We start from the raw sequence: 19,836 nt of genomic DNA, 5'->3' as shown, positions 1-19,836 counted from the left end.
AAGATAGTTTCATTTAATAATTAAAATGGATTCCTTTGTATAATACAAATAAATTCTTCATTCTCCTTGCATTAATTCATTAAAAATTTCAATTTTACTGTTTCAAACAAATACATTAGTTTTATCATTTATTCAACATTGACTATAAAATTATTGAAATATTTTATATTTTCTTTTAACTTTCTCATTTCTTCCCACTTTTCAGTCATTTATATTCTTTTAACTGGGGCTAGATAGTTTTATATACCAAACGATGCACCTTTTTATTCTTTAAAAATTCTATAAAAAGGTATTAAGATAGTACTGTTCAAAAAGATTATTTTAAAAGCTATTTTATAATTAAATGTAATTATAAGGAAATCATAAACACTGATCTACGTTTTTCGTTGAGATGTCATGTGTATTTCAAGCAATTTAAACTGTTTCAATGTATGTTATTAGCTAGAATCTTCAAACGTGAATGCAGACTGCTGAAATACCGCTAATTAATGGAAATTCCACATTATAAATTATTTTCACTCAGCATCGCATCTTAGAGGTTCTTTAACCGAAAAGAATCATCATTCTTTCCATATATTAGATTGATCAAAAAGATTCTTTCGTTTTATAAGGAAATAATAGACGTACAACATTTTTTGTTTTATATTATTTTATTGAATTATATATTATAGGATAGAGCATGCATGCGATGCAAAGAAATTTCTCACAGATCGGATGCTACTTAACACTCCATACCATTTTAGTATCACATGAACATTATCAGTTCAGTATAAAGTAAAATATCAGTGCTAAAGGAACGGTAAGAATTATAATTAAGTCAATCTGATATATTTACAATTGGAATCGATCTATATTCTATATAAACCATTCACACTTAATGAGAATAGCCTTGTCCAAAATGTTGTGCTGTATTTTTGTCAAAATTATCGATATCGGAGATGGCAGTCGCTTTCTAAATAATTACAGTATTTAGTCTTATTTTAAATAGAAAGATCTCACAATTTCACTGGTAGAAGTTTAATTAAACGAACAACTTCATCATTGTATTAGTATTGTTTCATCAATATTTGAATTCACATCAGGCATTTTGTAGTGAATGCTCAGTAGTTCCGCTTGCAAACGGAAACATTTTCGAATTTGTTTATTCGAAAACCGTTCGTCGCATGAGACAGAATGTTAGAACATTAAACATGCGTTTTGTCTAGATCTACAACTTTTGTTTGACATATTTTTCGCTATAATGAATAATTTGGAAGTTAATCGAATAAAATCAACTTTATGCGATTTAACTAATTTGTTTCCATGTTTAAAAGATTGGAGGTATTGTTTTCTCTCAGTCAATAAAAGTTAAATTTTGCATAGATTATTTTGTATTAACTGAAATCATTCAGGAGTGGCGCGAAAACCAAACGGTGAAAACATTTTTCATTAAGAATAAATAAGAGCCGTCATAATGTACACTCCTGTAGAATACTAGAGAAAGTACGAGTCATTTCGCGGGAACCGGTCTTTGCATGAATATTTAAAAATTTTATGGTTTATGATAGAATTTAGCTACTGAGCTACGGGAAAATGCAATGTAATGTTAACGAAAACATACACCGCTCGTGTGTGAACTCTTACAGGGGACAATATACACGTACATCATTTTCGTAAATAATATCTGAGAGGAATATTTCCTTTCTAGTATTGCGGCCGCGTTCGATGGGTAATGAGGATTTTGAAGTGGGTTCAGATGAATCATAGAATTCTGATAAGAAGCAGTGAAAATAACACAAGAGAGAGAGAGAGAGAGAGAGAGAGAGAGAAGGAGAGAGAGGGAGAGAGCGAGAGAGGGAGAGAGAGGGGGGATGAGAGAGAGGGAGAGAGAGGGGGCGAGAGAGAGAGCAAGATTCGGTGTATCCCTTTCTCTCTCTCATGGATGTTTTGATAGGGGAAGAAAAGAGAAAAAGAGCATGTGTTGTAGTCATGGACATGATCGTATACACAAGTATGGGAACTCCCATGAAAGGAGTAAGCCTCCTAACCGTTTATAAATCAGCATCCATAAAACGCTCGGATCATGTGGTCGTTAGGATTTTGTATTTAACGCCATCCTTCGATGTACGTTAAAGATGAAGAATATATGTAAACTAACTCTCATAATTTTCCATCATATATGCAAATTAAGTATATATAACATTCCGCTTGTATACAGAAGTGCATACTGCATCTTTGTTAGAAGTAGTTAACGATGACACAATACTTTTTTTTTAGGAAATCCCAAAAATTTTGAAAAAGTTTCCAAATGTTTAAGAATATCTGTGAGCTCCGTTAACCTGTTAGCTGTTGCGACCTCTTTGAAAACTTTGAAAAATGTGTATCTAAAATGTGTCGCAAAAAGTAAGTGATAACAAAGTATGTGTGGTTAGAATTAAATTGTACTGAACTGACTGTTTCATTTTATAATTTTATTACTGACAGAGTTCGTCATAATACAAAATATTGTCATTTTTTCACGACGAGTATACTCGTCAAAAACAGCTGATTGGTTAAGTATATGGTCAGAGATAACTAGAAGAAGGCAAAAACCAACAGAGAGAGAAAGTACTTATATTGTCCTGCCTAAAAATATGCGAATCAAACGAAAAGTGAAATTGTTAAACTTCAGAAATGAAAAAGGACTTAAATGTTGCAAACAAAAACAGAAAAAACTGTTATATAGAATTATTATATTATTGCATAGAAAATCAATGAAAAATGTTCAGAGTAAGAATTGAACATGCTTGTACAGCGTCTACCTACACGTGATCAAGTATCTCTACCCTTTAATCTTCTGATATGCAACTCTTTTAATCTCAAGTTATTTTCTCGGTCATTTTCATTTTTCAGGTTCTGTTTCCACCCATTTCAAATTTCCAGCTCAGAAGACACATCCTATTTATTAATTGAATTGGAGAATTCGACTAATTATTTCAATCGCCGTAGTAAAACAGAATAAGACATTTTTAAAGTACGTATTTGTGTAGCTATCTAACTGAAAAAATAAAACGACATTGTATTACTGTAATATCGTGGACAAATGGCCTAAGAAATATCAGGTGAATCATAAACAATATTGCGGGAAGGCCTAAGTGCCAAGACCAAAAAGGCCTAGAAGCTTTTCCGGGGAGTCAAGCGGTGAGGGATCGAGCTGAAATGGTCCTGAGTTGAGAGTCGAGATGTGAGGAGTTGAGATAATCGTGAGCTGAGAGTCGAGATGTGAGGAGTTGAGATAATCGTGAGCTGAGAGTCGAGGTGTGAGGAGTTGAGTAGTCGTGTGTTGAGAGTCGAGTAGTCGAGTTGTGAGTTGTAAACTATCAGTTGTGAGTTATGAATTAATTATTTAGTTATAGCACATTACTGTATTTAGTTCACGTTAAGTAACCATCCTTTCCTATTTAATCCAATGAAAACAGATCTATCCATCAATAAACTTATTATATAGAAATTGATTCAAATATCTTAGCACTGATCGCAATTCATACAATACAATTTCTGAGTGACACGCTCTTTGGATGAAGACTCGTCACATCATAATCATAAATAAGTAATCTCGAGATATTGACTTAATATGAAAGAAAAAATAACGCTTAGCTTGGAGCTCTGTGAAGTCAGAAAAGTTTAATCGAAGCATTGCATAGAATACAAGCTGACGAAAGTGGTAAACCTGAAACAGAACGATATTGGAATTCCGATATTGGATATAAAAATTCTAGGAAAGAGACTTCGAACTAATAATACTACGAAAACTTGATTAGAACCTGGTAGCAAGCATCCATCATCATTTTCTCTTCCTACTGTTATATTATGTCTGTTAATAATAATATTTAATATTTTATCTTCCTCTTTATTTGTTTAGACCTCGTAAGAGAAGAAAATTAAAATTATCTACGTGTCATCATCAGAGAGAACTGGACTCATAGAATAGAAATAAAAATATATTTCATTTTACTTTGCTTCTATCGATTTTTTAAACCAGCTGGCAAACTAAAAATTGGCAAGTTTAAGTAGACAAATTAAAAATGCTTGTAAATACGTCATCACTTTCGAAAACGAGGCATCTCTGCGGAGAAAATGATACTTTGAGTTTCAGTTTCTTAAAAATGATTATACTCTCCATCTCTATTCATCGAGTACTCCATTATCACCAGAAAATACAAAAAAAGTTAGCAAAAGGATTAAAACAGAATTAAAAAAGAGGAAAGTTTCCAGAGGAAAAATTTATCCATAATTATTGTTACGACCGTTCGCGAAGAGACGCGGTCGCGAGGAAAATGCGTCAGCGAGAGGCGTAAAATCTCGCTACGATTCGTGTAATCAACGCCACGAAATAGTCGTTCCCCTTGTTTCGATTAAGAGAACAGGGGTGGTTATATGAATTTAACACTGTGTTAACAGTGTTAATATAGCATGTATTTTTAACAATAAATTAAATAATAACAGAAGCGTCACAAATTGTTTCGTGATAGATACAGATAATGATTTACAGAGATTCGACTCGATTTTTGATGTATGCGGTGTGAATTTTCTAATGAGACTGTTCAAATGCGACTTGCAGTTACAGTTTTCGAATGAGACTCATCGGTTACAGATTTCGAATGCGACTGATCGGTTAGAATGTTCGATTGAGACTGACTTCCTTAGACCGATTCTTTGTCTTTCGGGGAGACGCCCCCCCCCCCCTATGCTCGGATCACGCCTCCGCTCGCGCCGATGATCACGCAGGCCGACTTCTTTGTTGGAAATAACGGTCCGAAATCGACGGTTCGAAAACTCGCTACCTAGTGACAAATATGCGCTCGCCGATACAATGTATATTTTTCGTCGGGCAGATAAGAGGATATGTCTGCGACGCTGTAGGTCCGCGAGCGACGGTTAGAAATACGATCTCTACTGAACCTTGCGGCGTAACAATTATGTAGAATTTATGAGAATTATAAATATATTATATGCATGTTTTATGAAAAGTCATAAATTATGAAGCGATATATGATTACGTTTAAATATGGTTCAATTTGAGTAGAAATTTGAGAACGATTAATTTGACCAGTACTGGTAGATTTAGTGTTAATAAGTAGGCAGTAATGTTCAATCCGCAATTTTTTTCACAAACCTCGCACAGAATGATTTATGTCTTCAAATATCATATCTTATTTTCTACGACTTGTCTGATGTAAGATGTTGTTATAAAAAAAAAGTAAAGCATATAAAATTTGACAATAATTTTGTATTCCGTACATGGTGTTATTCTGTGATAAATATTTACCCTAAAAATGTCAAGACAAAAAAAAAAAGAAAAAATTATAAAAAAATATTATGGGCATGGAAGAAGACTGTTCAATGTGCGATGAAGAAGAAACTCCAGCAAGTGAAGACGACATGGAAACACATGAAAAGCTTTTCACAACTGAATCAGAATTGAATATTATAAATAAGCGTTCACGTCCAGGGCAGAAAGGAAAGAAATTATCGTTGACAGCAAAGAATGAGACTGATGTAGAGAACCAACGTATCGCAACTGGGCCCGATGGGACAGTTTGGAAAGATCATAATATCATCAGATCATAATATTTTTAGGGATATGCTAAACGGCATATAATGAAAGGACAAGTAAAGACGACATTTTATCTTATCATTGATCACCACATAAGGGATCATATAATAAAATGTACGGAAAAAGAAGCATTTAGAGCATTGGGAACTAAGAGGGAGCTAGATGCAACAAAACTAGATGCATTTATTGCTCTGCTATATGCCCGCGGTGCATATCAGACAAAAAATTTAGATGTCTCATATTTGTGGAATAAAATTTCGAGACCTGCATTTTTTTCAAAAACGATGAGCAAGAATGACTTTGCTGAAATTATGAGGTTTATATGATTTGATAAGAAGAGCGAATGAAGCCAACGTTTACGAACCAATAAATTTGCAATGATATCTACAGTATGGGACAGATTTATAGAGAATTCAAAAAATTTTTATAAACCTGGTGCATACATTACTGTTATATAAAGAATCGAGGGAAAAAAACCATGCAACAAAACTATCAATAAGTTCAGATTCCTTACTACTAAAAACTTGTCAAGATATTGTAAAGGTCACAAAACTACGAAAATCTGTTCAAGACGCGGGAAATATGTATGCGGCAAATGTACAGTTGATAATAAGATAATTTGTAAGAAGTGCGGCGAAGATGAAGATTATTTCTATGTAAATAAAAGTGTAGTTTTATTTAAGTCTATAATTGAAATTAAACAAAAATTAATTTGGACGAAATTTTTGGAAGTTCATCATTTTATATACATTTAGTTATAAATACTATTATCTGAGTTAAATCATAAAAACTATTACTATTTTAATCACCGGTTTTGACTGGACACGGTAGGAATAGGTATACACGAAATGTCAGTAGGTTTAGTGTTAAAATCCATAATAGCATATTGAAAACCACTTCATGGAATTTTCGAGTAGAGAGGATTAATGTTTACTCTAATCCTTTACCTCCATAGATAATTAATAAACAATAGCACATCTAAACAATTTTTATACAAATTCCGCACACGCACTGCGATCGTCCCGTCCGTGGGTGTCAACAGGAAAAACATATACGCATCGCGAATGTCAAGTAAGCTTAAATGTCAAATAAAAACTTAATTTTTCTTTGTTAATAACTGACATCTTGGATTATGCTTGTTAAAGTAATACCATATAACGTTTTATTAAATACAAAATTTATATAGAACAGAATAACTATTCCATATGTAACATAATAACCTGCAGTATTAACGAATAGCGCTGTATTTTCTTGTATATCTCAAACAGGAATGAATTTGCTTTATTGCACATTCATTCATTCATTCAACACATACGCGATGTGCTCATCTCATGGCGTTTTCCTTTTGTCTTCCTTTCTTTCATTTCTAGTTCGTACAATACAGATGTACACACATCTATTTTCCAACAATACTTAGCTGAAATGCTATTACAATATCAATTCTTTAATTTTATTTATTCACACAGATATTACATTGGTTGAACGAATTACAATGAAATTGAGCAATTGTCACAAGTGTTTCTCATCGAAACCCTTTTTCAATTTTGTTTGATAACTTTTATTTTTAAACTATGGAACACTTTTTTCTACGTCGCACTTAAAAATGTGTTAATGATTAACTGACACGTATTACGTGATCTGGAACATAAAAATAAGAAGCAAGAAAGCAATTGACATATAACAAAACATTTCACAAAATAATATTTAGGCACGGCAGTTAAAAAAAATAGAAATTAATTAAATTCTCATACTACAATGCTCTCATATTAAAAGAATATTTAGAGAAGGACGGAAGTTGTTTATGTTAAAGATGTGAGGGGTAGGACGTGTAGGGTGTCAAACTACTACTCGGCGCATCTCTTTAAACGTCGAAATATCTCCAACGGGAAGGAAATTACAGTCACTATTCATCAAAATCTACAAAAGATCGCGTTTTGCGTGCTGCTGGACTTGATTCGAAGCTGAAAGCGGAGTGCGCTGCATTCGGTGTGTAAAACTGAGTGAAACAATGGTTCAAGTGTCGAAATGTCTCCAACGGGAAGCAACATACAATCAGTTTTCGTCAAAATCGACGAAAGATCGCGTTTTGCGATCTGTCGGGCTTGTTTCGACGCTGAAAGTGGCGTAAGCTACATTCGGCGTGTAAAATGGTGTGAGAAGAGCGTTCAAACGTCGAAATATCCCCAGCGGGAAGGAAAATACAGTTGTCACGTCCCGTGCTCCGCACGTGCCGTAACGGAAGCAAGCGAAAGCTACAGCATGCGAACAGCGCACATACGCCATACATAAAATATAGAAAACGGATGTTAATAGCCATATCGTAAATATCGACATCCATTCAAGAATTCATATCTATCATTAATTCTGGGATTGATTCTTTGCAAGATTCCTAACTCACGATTTAACATTTTGTAGTAAATTATAACATTTGGTATATTATCCACCATTTACGAAAATGTTTAGAGAAATATTGATCTTCCTTTATACTGCAATATATTGTGAACATGATTTTCCATGGCAAAGCTATCATTACTACTCTTAATTGTCAATCTCTAATTATATAAGTTATAATTCTATCTAATATCTAATTATATAAATCCTAATACTTTATTATGTACGAAAAGGAAGAAATAAGGATATATATATATATAATTTTGGTAGCAGCGGTGGGATACGCTCCACAGAGGATTAAAGTTCTGACGAGTATCAATCAAAATATAAGTAGAAAAATGTCGATCGCCCGAGGCGCGCTAAACGAAGATACACTTTTGGTGTTGGCGGAAAAATTGAAAGCGTGGGACGAGAACTTCCGTGTTTTAACCGACATAAGCTTAAGACTCACCAAATTGGAGGAAGACGTGCGTGTAAATAAGCTAACGAACGAAACCGAAGCCGCCGTACCATTACTGATAACACCGCGAAAAACGAGATTGACCGATAATAACTACCAGCCGATTAAATTAAAGGACGCGATTGAATCAGTACCAGTGTTTGGCAGATACCGACCGTCTGTGTTCCAATTCTTGAGGTCATGCGAGTGAGCGCGAAGTATGATTCCTAGACATCAAGAGTCCCAGTTAGTAAAATTACTAATTAATAAACTTCGTGGATGTACGTTTCTCGCCCTGGAGGACAGTGAGGTAGTGAGCTTAAACGATTTCGGGAATAAATTAAAAGATATGTTCGGCCCGGGAAAAACCGTTAACGAGTACAGAGGAGAGTTGGGAACGGTATTCCAACGACCAGGAGAAGATATATTAGATTACGTAGACCGCGTCAGAAACCTCAGATTGGCTATAATTGATGGAGAAAGATGTGAGTACGGTTCCATATCGGGAGACGTTCAAGATACGATTGATTGGGACACGAGGGAGGCTTTCGTCAAGGGGCTCCCAAACGAAGTATATCTACGAGTAAAGGTATCGGGATACCAATCCTTAGAAGACGCGTACCGCCAAGCCGTAAAAGCAACGCGGGAACTAAAACAAGTATACGACAGAACGCGATACCAACGTCCGACACCTTTGAGTAATAACAACCGAAACAACGCTCGTCCTCCTAATAATAACTACACTGGGAACAACCGAAACAACGTTCGTCCTCCTAATAATAACTACACCGGGAACAACCGCAACAATCGAAGATCTGTACCGCCGTCGCAGAACCGTCCAAACACTCCGAGACGACAACCTATGTTATGCAACTATTGCAAGAAGCCCGGACATTTCGTAAGAGATTGCTACAGATTTAAAGCTAGGGTAGACGCCGGAATAATAGTATCCTACGCGTCGGGGCAATCGGGAAACCAGCCAACTCCTTCGAGAGCAAGGGGCGAACCTCGAAGGAGCAACGTTACGAACCGCCCAAGAGTTCAGGGGGCAACAAAAAGGCAGAGGTCTTCGGCAGCAAACGGAACGCGGGCAACGACCCCCTCAAGACTGACACCACAACCTACAAACAATACAGCAAAATCATCGCGCAATCATGCACAGAAACGACCAGGAAACAGGGAGAACCAACAACGGTAAGGGAAGGCAATCCACGAGGTAATAAACAAAAATCACCAGGGATCGAACTCAGATTCGGACAACGACCCCTCAGGATTATTTCAATAAAGCCAAATAATTCTCTATATACTCCAACCGCGCGAATAGTTTCCCTCGATTTAAAAACTAAACAAGTTTACTACTAGACTCCGGATCTGAAATCAATATTATTAAGAAACCTGCTTTACCCGATTCAGCGATCATCAACGAGCAAGAATCGATAGAAGTACGAGGAATTACGGCAACGAGCCTGGTCACCCTAGGGCAGACAGTAATACAGGTTGCGGGCCATCCAGTTAATTTTCATGTAGTTGATGACTCATTGCTGATCGATCAAGACGGAATCTTAGGATCTGAATTTTTCGCAGGTTGCGAAGCTCGTTTGGATTATGAACAAAGGCACATCAAGTGGGGAAACATTTATATTCCCTTCGATACGAGAGAAAAGATAATCGTGCCGAAACGGAGTTCGGTACCATGTTCAATTAACATTGCAAATCCAGAGGCAAACGAGGAATTTATTCCAAAAATCGAGCCAATTAAGGGAGTCTATTTTGGTAACGCGGTTGTGAGAAACTACAAGGGACGAGGTTACCTAAGGATAATAAATATGACATCAAGAGACTACGAATTTACCACTCCTACTATGGTAATCAAAGAATTCGAAAATACCACCTCGCTCCCTAGCATAACGTGCAACGTAATCTCGAAATCAAAGGAAAGCAGATTCGACAAAATAATCAAATTATTACGGTTCGAGCACTTAAACAAAGAAGAGAGAAAAAACGTCGAAGAATTAATATGGAAGAATCAAGACAGATTTCATTTTCCAGGAGACACGCTAGAAGGAACTGAAGTTCTGGAACATCAAATAATTACAACGGACGAGGTACCAATAAATGTCAAACAATATCGTTATCCGCCTGCACATCGAGAAGAGATAAATCGCCAAATTCAAGAATTATTGGATACTGACGTCGTGGAACCATCAATATCTCCATACAATTCTCCGTTATGGATTGTGCCGAAGAAACCAGATTCACAGGGAAATAAACGTTGGAGATTAATTATCGATTATAGAAAGCTTAACGATAAGACGATTGGCGATGCCTATCCCCTACCCAACATCACGGAAATACTGGATCAATTGGGAAGTGCAAAATACTTTTCCATGTTTGACTTGGCATCAGGCTTTCACCAGATCCGAATGGCATAGGAGCATGCCCACAAGACCGCATTTTCAACACCATACGGACACTTTCAATTCAAAAGAATGCCCTTTGGATTAAAAAATGCTCCAGCAACATTCCAACGTTTGATGAATTCGGTGCTATTGGGATTGCAGGGAATAGAGTTGTCTACTTGGACGACATAGTAATTTATTCCAGGTACCTCCGCGAACACGAGATCAAATTCAATCAACTCATGGACAGGTTAAGAAAAGCCAAATTGCGATTGCAACCCGATAAATGCGAATTCCTACGCCATGAGGTGAATTATTTGGGACATGCGATCAGTGAAAACGGAGTTAAGCCGGATCCAAAGAAAATCGAGGCAGTACTAAATTTTCCACGACCAAAGAAATCAAGAAACATTAAGCAATTTCTAGGACTAGCACGATATTACCGGAGATACATACTAATTTTTCCAAAGTTGCGAAACCAGTAACACAATTGTTAAAGAAGGACGTTCCCTTCATGTGGCAGGAAACTCAAGAAAATGCATTCAACGCTCTAAAAACAACACTCACGACAGAACCTACTCTACAATATCCGAATTTTTCCAAACATTTTAACTTCACGACAGACGCATCAGGATACGCAATAGGCGGAGTATTGAGTCAGGAACCGATTGGGAAAGATTTGCCAATCGCGTATGCCTCTAGACTACTAAACCCCGCAGAACAAAACTACTCTACCATAGAAAAGGAATGTCTGGCAATAGTTTACTGTACGATACATTTCAGACCACACCTGTATGGTAGGAAGTTTACCATAATAACTGATCACAAAACGTTAGTATGGATGAATTCCATTAAGGATCCCACGTCAAGAATTTGAAAGTGGGAATTGAAATTGTCGGACTTTGAATTTGATATCCAATATAAAGAAGGCAGAGCGAACGCAAACGCAGATGCATTATCCCGAAATCCGCCAGAGGTGTGCTTACCAATCAGGAAACGAGACGAAGATTCACCAGATCGATATCCACACCTAAAAAGATTTCAATTGGATACCTCGACCGAGGACTCTCCGATATTCGAGGCTAAGCCACGCGAATTGTCGCATTACGATAAACCGGGAAAGCAGAAAAAAATTTTCACCCGAAAGAATCTCACCACAAAAGAAACACCCATAAAATATTTCCACCAAGCACTAGCCGAAATTGATATAAACGCAGGCAAGGGAATAGCCGATCGAGAAATAGAAGACACCGAGACAACAAATGAAGAAGAGCATTCTATGGTGGATTCCGAACCAACGCGACAACAAGAAGAGAGGACCAAACCTACAATACTCGCGGAATTAAAAATCTCAGAGACAAAAGATTCAATAGTGAAAGTGAACGATCACAAGGTGATTTTCGTCGACATAAAAGGGAATTCGGTGGACAGAGGAGCCTTCGAAATAAAGGAAGCAGGGAAACTACCGTATTATGAAGACTTGATGCTGGAAAGAGCAAGATTGTATCAGGACTCGGGAAAGCAGATAATATAGAGATATTAGATATGGGTAGAGACCCATCAAGGAAAACCGAAACATTCCAATAACACCGGAGAATTTATTAAATTCGTTGAAATCCTTACTCGACGTAGTAAACGAGAAACAATTAACTCCTTTAGCATCAGCAAAGGAAATTTAGAAGAAATACCCTGGCGACATACAATCAGGAAATTGAAGGAAATATTTATGGAAAAAACCATAACCATCACCGTCTGCACTGGGGAAGTAGTCACACCACCAGTTGAAATACGAAATAACATAATAAGAGAAAAACACGAATCATCCGTAGCGGGACACAAAGGAGTAACGAAGACGTATCAAAGAATACGACAATATTATTATTGGGAAAATATGAAGAAGGAGATCCAGGAATACGTAAGAACATGTAAAGAATACCAATTGAAAAAGTTAACTAGAATAAAAATAAAGCAACCAATGGTACTCACTGATACACCGGGCAGGGCTTTCGACAAAATTAGTATGGATATCGTCGGTCCATTAAGACAGCAAAAGGAAACGAATACATATTAACAATTCAAGACCTATTGACTAAATACTCAATCGGGATTCCGATGGAAGGGATTTCTTCAGCGGAAATAGCGGACGTCTTCATAAACCGATTTATTTGCCGATTTGGGTCACCGAGAGTCATTCTTACCGACCAGGGAGCGAATTTTACATCTTCACTGATGAAGAAGGTAGCAAAGAGATTTCGCATCAAACAATACATCACGTCAGCATATCACCCACAAAGCAATGGTTCGATCGAAAGATCTCACCACGTGTTGATTGAATATCTCAAGTTATATATTGAAAATTCCAGAAATTGGGACGAATGGGTGGAATTAGCCATGTTTTCCTATAACACCTCTGTACACGAAGGAACGAAATTCTCTCCGCACGAATTAGTCTTTGGACACTTGGCCAGAGAACCCACTGGCGAAATACTAATCGAAGAAAACATGGAACCAACTTATGCGGAATATCTCAGAGACCTGTTCGATAAAATCAACGCCGTGCAGCAAACAGTAAGAGAAAATTTGATGAAATCCAAGTTAAAGTCAAAAGAACATTACGACAGACGAATTAACCCTCAAAATTTCAAAATAGGAGATCTAGTATACCTACTGAAGGAACTTAGCAAAGGAAAGTTTCCCGATCAATACACAGGACCGCATAAAGTGTTAGAAATTTTGCAGAATCAAAACGTCAAGATTGAAGTGAAAGGAGGTCCACGAATAGTACACCTGAACAAGTTAAAACTAGCACACAACCAAAACAGACAATAGTCAAAACGATTTCAAGAGGTAACGTAGCACAGTAGTATATAGTATATCGCTGCTTGTCGAACAATGGATATAGTGGAAACCTAAAAGAAAAAAAAAAAAGAATCATTATGTATTCTATCTACTATTTAAATATAAAATACTTTAAATCAATAAAATAAGGTATTGGAAGAGTTTAAACCTAAGCGAAAATTACCTTGTAAATCGACGAGGTTTGTACACAATTAATTATTGTAAAAATTAATGTATATGCAGAATTTCCACAGGAACATACGACGGCCAGCTGAAATAAAAGGATGGATTAACCTCAATTGTCAACAACATTAAAATCAAACTAAAAGAAGCTACGATAATGATCAATGATTGATGTTCAACAACAGACTTACAGTTGGCCAATGGAAAAATTGAGACCATCTTACTTACAGGTATGAGAATACCAAAATTAATAAATATTAAGATTGACAATTATAACCTGAAAAAGAGAGGAATGTTAATAAAACGCCTTGGAATAGAAATTGATAATAGTAGGAAAGTCATTACTCACAGCCAAGGGGTATACACAAGAGTCGATGCAGCTATCAGAAACTTACCGCTAAATTTAAATGAAAACGTATGGACTACGGAAGCAGATACTACTGGAATGGTTAAGATGGCAACAGGAAACTGGAAAACCAAGGAAGAATTAGTGACATTGTAACAAAATAACTCAACGTTGATGCAGCGGTCTTCGCAAAGAAGAAAAAGGACAGATTATTCTACTATATGGATACTTACAAATATAGCATTTTTATTACTTACAGATCTAGGATAAAATAAGGTAGTCATAATAAGTGGTGTCCCTGCCAGAATTGTCAATAATGACAATGACAGTTGACGATATAACGAAGAAACAGATGATGCCTAAGTGTGCGACGCAGCATATGGACTCTAAGAATAAAGTCGGAGAAGCTGTAAGCAATAATAATACAGTGAACAACGTTTTAATTAATAAGATATGGACTATCTTCAAACTGTGTTGTACAATTATAAAGTAACAACCAACTAGTAAGGAAGTAAAATAGCCAAGGAATGAAAGAAGAGGTTATAAATCAATCAAGATAAGTTAACCGAATACCAACAACATGAACGACTGGAATAAGAAGATAAGATACTACCTTAACTTATATAATATTATTATACCAAATTTAATATACAGAAGATAGTATTATAATACATAATGATAGTCGTTGATACGAAACACTATAAACATATAGAATTAAATAAATTAAATGGCATTTCTATACTTACAGAAGTAGGATAAATAAACATACCCATAATAGATGCTGAGAATGTAACGAAGAACCAGACGATGCCAAACACGCACCATCTAAATGTTCCAAGCAAGCGACGCAGCATTGGAAAATATAACTAGAAAAACTACAAACAATAATAATTCAATAAGCAAGGTTTAACTAATAATATATAGATGAGCTCCAGAAACTATACGAAATAACAGCAAATCACAAGTAAGAAGCAACGACAAGTTAATAAGAAGGAAATAAAAACGCACAATAAATACAGAGATAGGTTAGGAATCAATCAAGATAGGTTAACTGAGTATCAACGACAAACATAATTAAAGTAAGAAATTATTATATTGTATTGAGCTATTACAGTATTACTACATTAAATCAGGTATAAGGAAATAAGGTTATAATACATAATAGTGACCGATGATACAACACAATATGAACATGTCAAATTAAATCAATTAAACAAAGCTACACGAATATAAACCACTCATAACCACGTAGCTAAACAGTGCTATTAATAATTTATAGATTTCAACAGCAATACAACCACACAAAAACAAACACAAAAACAATATTATTGTCATTCCAATTTTCAATTGCACTAAAATAGAGTTACAAATAAGTAACAAATAAACAATTATTTTGGTATTAAAAGTTATAAAACACATCGCTATACTCTTACTGGAGATTCATTCGCAAGCGGCCATTTTGAAAATAATACTGATCGTCGCGAGCATGAAATAGCTTCTACATGCAATAATTATACACACTATAAGAAACACAAATAATATTATTTTCATTTCAATTACACGTTATCTATTAAAATAAAGATACAAATAATTAACAGATAAATAATTAGTTCGATATTAATAAAAGTCACTATATACTAGGGACATTCACAAGCGGCCATTTTGGAAGATGACACTGATCAACGCGTGCATGTAGTAACTTTTATGTTGCAAAACCAATTATATTTTCCATGAAGGAAATTATTTAATAAAACAATAATAAAACAAATGGAAGATTGTAACAAAGAATAAATAATAATTAATAGAATATAATATATCATTATTATATAGAAAAAATTTTAAGAGAGATCAGCCATAAAATGGAAAATAAATCAAATTTTTGTAATTAATTACTATTAATTACTGATTATTTATTGACGAATTAACGGAGAAGAATACATAATATACATATGAAGGTAGAGGAGCGGCAGGAAAAGCAATCATACCAGTTAAGGATGAAACCACGTTAACAACAATAGCAAGATACAGCGTCAAAGCTCTTGAACGGCGTTATCGAATTTGAAACAATTAGTGCGGCGATACTTGAACTTTTCATAATATTAAAACTAATCAAAGTGATAGTAGACATAGTTATACATGGATACCAACTACACGAGACTTACGGATATAGAATCACCCTACTCGGAGCAATATGCGGCTCAGTCACCAACCTATTACTATACATGAAAAGAAGGCGCAATACCGAAGATCAAACAAGCAATCACAAGGAATATCAATCACACCGACCAGTGCAGTGGACCAACAACCAACAGCACCTACATCCGCTCTGAATGAAGTCAGGGACACGCTCAATCAAATTTCCTCCGGAAATTTGAACCCCAAGAGGGGGGGTGTTACGTCCCGCGCTCCGCACGTGCCATAACGGAAGCAAGCGAAAGCTACAGCATGCGAATAGCGCACATACGGTATAAAAAAAATAAAATACTTTAAATAAACTAACAAGATATAGGTACATACATTAAATATAGAAAACCGACATTAATAACCGCATCGAAAATATTGAGATCCATTCAAGAGTTCGTATCTACCACTAATTCTAGAATTTATTCCTTGTAACATTTCTAACTCGCGATCTAACATTTTGTAGTAAATTATGATATTCGGTATACTATCCACGATTTACGAAATATTGATCTTCCCTTATACTGTAATATATTGTGAACATGATTTTCCATGGCAAAGCTATCACTACTATTCTTAATTGTCGAACTCTAATTATGTAAATTATAATTCTATCTAATATCTAATTATATATAAATCTTAACACTTTACCACGAACGAAAAGAAAGAAATAAAGATATATATATATATGTATATTGTAACTTCCTGTCAATTAATAAACTAACCTATTTGTACTAGAAGCACGAAAATATATTAAATAAAACCGATCAATAAACCAACAAATATATACGTATATATAAAATATAAGATATGTACCGTTAAATAAAACCGATAAATAAACCGTATGGAACACGCGAATAACGCGAGTTGCGAACCGACCGAAATTGAGAATTATTATACACAACGTAGTAGCAAAGGGAAATAAATAGAACAACAGGGTACATACTTTACTTAGTTAACAAACATGGAAAAATAAATTACATAGAAATTATATCATTAGAACTAACTAACAATTTAAAAATTATATATGTGCTTCACTTAGTTAACAAACATGAGAAAATAAATGCATGAAATTACATATATTATGACCTAAGTAATATAAAGAATTATACACGTAATAATATGAAAATATAAATACACAAAAATTACAAGTATACGAAACTGCATCATTAAGACTAACTAGCGATCCAAATAATACAAAGAATTATATACGAAATCACGTAGAAATAAAATACACGAAAATTGCACCATTAAGACTAACTAGCAATCTAAATAATATAAAGAATTATGTACGAAATTACATCATTAGGACTGATTAACAATCTAAATAACATGAAGAATTACATACGTGCATTATGGAAATTACATTACGGACTATGTATATGTCGGGTTGGGGTTAACACTTGGATTTGGGGCGTGTAAAGAATCGGCGCCAGGGTCGCTCATCGTCGGTGTACAATTGATGATATCTTTTATTGTCGCAAATACAAGATAAACTACCGGTGTCGATACTCGAACGATAACGACAATGATCGCGGGGTCGATATAGCGAATCCACGGCCCACGGGATAACTGATCTACTTTACTTCAAAGTCTAAGTCGAACTCGACTTACTCCTTGTGATGCAAGGATCGCTTGATTAACTCTTTACTAAGACGTAGATTATTCACTGATCGTACAAACACAATAGGTATCTAACTAGTGCAACTGTAAGAAAAAGAATGCCTCTCCGTCGCGACGACGCTGCAGAGGAAAACTATGGTGAGATGTGCCTAAGAGCACGAGGTCATAGGATTCGTCAAAGAAAACCTCCACTCGGAGGGTGAGGGAAATAGACGTTGCTGTTAATTGGTTAATCTCCATGTTGGTGGTTAGAAAAGGATGCTAGCCGCTCTCTCGAGAGAGCTCCTAGCGGGAAACGTCGTACGTGAGGAAAGCAGATCTCACGTATCTTGCCGCAATAGGTGACAGATATACGGGCTGATATAATAAAGACTGTTTTCCAATCTAAAGGATTTTAGTTAACCAGATCCTAAGATCTGTAACGGTTTCTCAGGCTATCTGAACATAAACTGCGAATGATGCGTCGGCATCTGGCGACCATCTCACCCAAAGAATTAAAGTTAAAGAGAGCGGAAGTTCGGAACGTTATGATTGATATTCGAAGTACTAGTTGTGTTCTGTGAATTATCTGTCCGAGCGTAAGGGCATGATGGACCATTCTCGATCTCGTACCTCAACGGCTCTCACTTCTCTGGATCATAATACCACACTGAGCATTTGTGAAAACTCATCGTATCGCCTCACTGGGCACTCGCAAACTCATTGTATCGCCCTACTGGGCACTCTCAAACTCATCGTATCGCCCTACTGGGCACTCTCAAACTCATCGTATCGCCCTACTGGGCACTCGTGCGAACACTATACCATAGTGCCACGAAAACATTGAACTCATAGTATCGCCCCATTGGGCACCCGCAAACTCATCATATCGCCCTACTGGGCACTCGTGCGAACACTATACCATAGTGCCACGAAAACCATTGAACTCATCGTATCAAGCGCTGTGGTCAAAATGATCCTCCTCTAAGGCCGGGGCACTCGCATCGCCATGGCCACTGCTCTCACCCTCATCGCAGACGTCCAATTCAGAAGGAACGCAACTGTCAGGCATTTTCTTCAGCCTATCATGGCTGTATTTATACGACCGTTTGTCGTCTAACGTTTTTAAAATGTATCTATCTCCTTCCAAAATTTCTGATATCACAAATGGACCCCTAAATTTCGGATCTAATTTCGTTTGATTCCTTTCCTCATTTTTCTTTAATACAAAATCACCGACATTGAATTTAACTACTTCGGCTTTCGTTTTATCGAATCTTTCTTTATCGTACTTAGCGCTGTTCTCTATACTTTGTACGGCCTGTTGTCTTACGTTGGAGATGTCTACTTCCTTTTCCTCGATATTTTCAGATAGTAATAACCCATAGGGTCTTGCCGTTTTACCAATTAATAGTACTAACGGACTCGATTTAGTTACACGATTGGTTGTACAATTTAAGGCTAATTGAATCTCTCCGATCGCATCTTGCCAGGATCGTTCGGTCGTCTCTACTGTCGTAAACATATTTTTCAACGTCCCCATAGTACGCTCTACCTGTCCGTTAGCTCTACTAGCACCGGTGTCTATTAGGTGAAGTTTGATTTGTTTATCCTGACAAAACTCTTGAAATTCCTTACCGGTAAAATATCGCCCTTGGTCCGCTATTACCCGAGAAGGGCTGCCGAATAGGAATATGGCAGATTTGAGTGCTTTAACGGTGCTGAGTGAATCTATCTTACGGGTATGGTGTAAGTATACAAATTTAGTACAGGCGTCGATTAAGACAATGACGTATTCTTTCGAATCATTTTTGCCGCTCAATTACCCCGTTAGATCTACGTGAATCGTATGCCAGGGTATGCTGATCTTAGGTATGGGATG

General features: G+C 36.1%; 1 protein-coding gene and 1 long non-coding RNA gene across 3 annotated transcripts; one reads left to right on the top strand and one right to left on the bottom strand.

Annotated features, from left to right (window-relative positions):
* The first annotated feature begins 5,343 nt into the window (after window positions 1–5,343).
* On the top strand, window positions 5,344–5,901 carry LOC139997911 (uncharacterized). Its single transcript, XM_072021974.1, has 2 exons — window positions 5,344–5,517; window positions 5,599–5,901. Exons 1-2 carry the CDS (start codon window positions 5,344–5,346, stop codon window positions 5,899–5,901), a joined length of 477 nt encoding a protein of 158 aa, XP_071878075.1.
* A 6,979-nt stretch (window positions 5,902–12,880) lies between these two features.
* Window positions 12,881–15,317, bottom strand: LOC139993002 (uncharacterized). 2 transcript variants are annotated; one of them, XR_011801262.1, is made up of 5 exons: window positions 14,941–15,317; window positions 14,429–14,578; window positions 14,017–14,293; window positions 13,827–13,913; window positions 12,881–13,713 (listed from the first exon to the last, which is right to left on the bottom strand). It is a non-coding gene; the product is annotated as an uncharacterized lncRNA (long non-coding RNA). The 2 variants fall into 2 exon arrangements; XR_011801261.1 differs by having other exon boundaries at window positions 13,827–14,293.
* Between the last annotated feature and the right edge of the window lie 4,519 nt (window positions 15,318–19,836).

The sequence above is a fragment of the Bombus fervidus genome, chromosome 2 (genome assembly GCF_041682495.2).
Source record: "Bombus fervidus isolate BK054 chromosome 2, iyBomFerv1, whole genome shotgun sequence".
In the NCBI taxonomy this organism is placed as follows: Eukaryota; Metazoa; Arthropoda; class Insecta; order Hymenoptera; family Apidae; genus Bombus; species Bombus fervidus.
The sequence above is the reverse complement of the archived record's forward strand: the minus strand, read 5'-3'. Positions and strand labels throughout refer to the sequence as shown.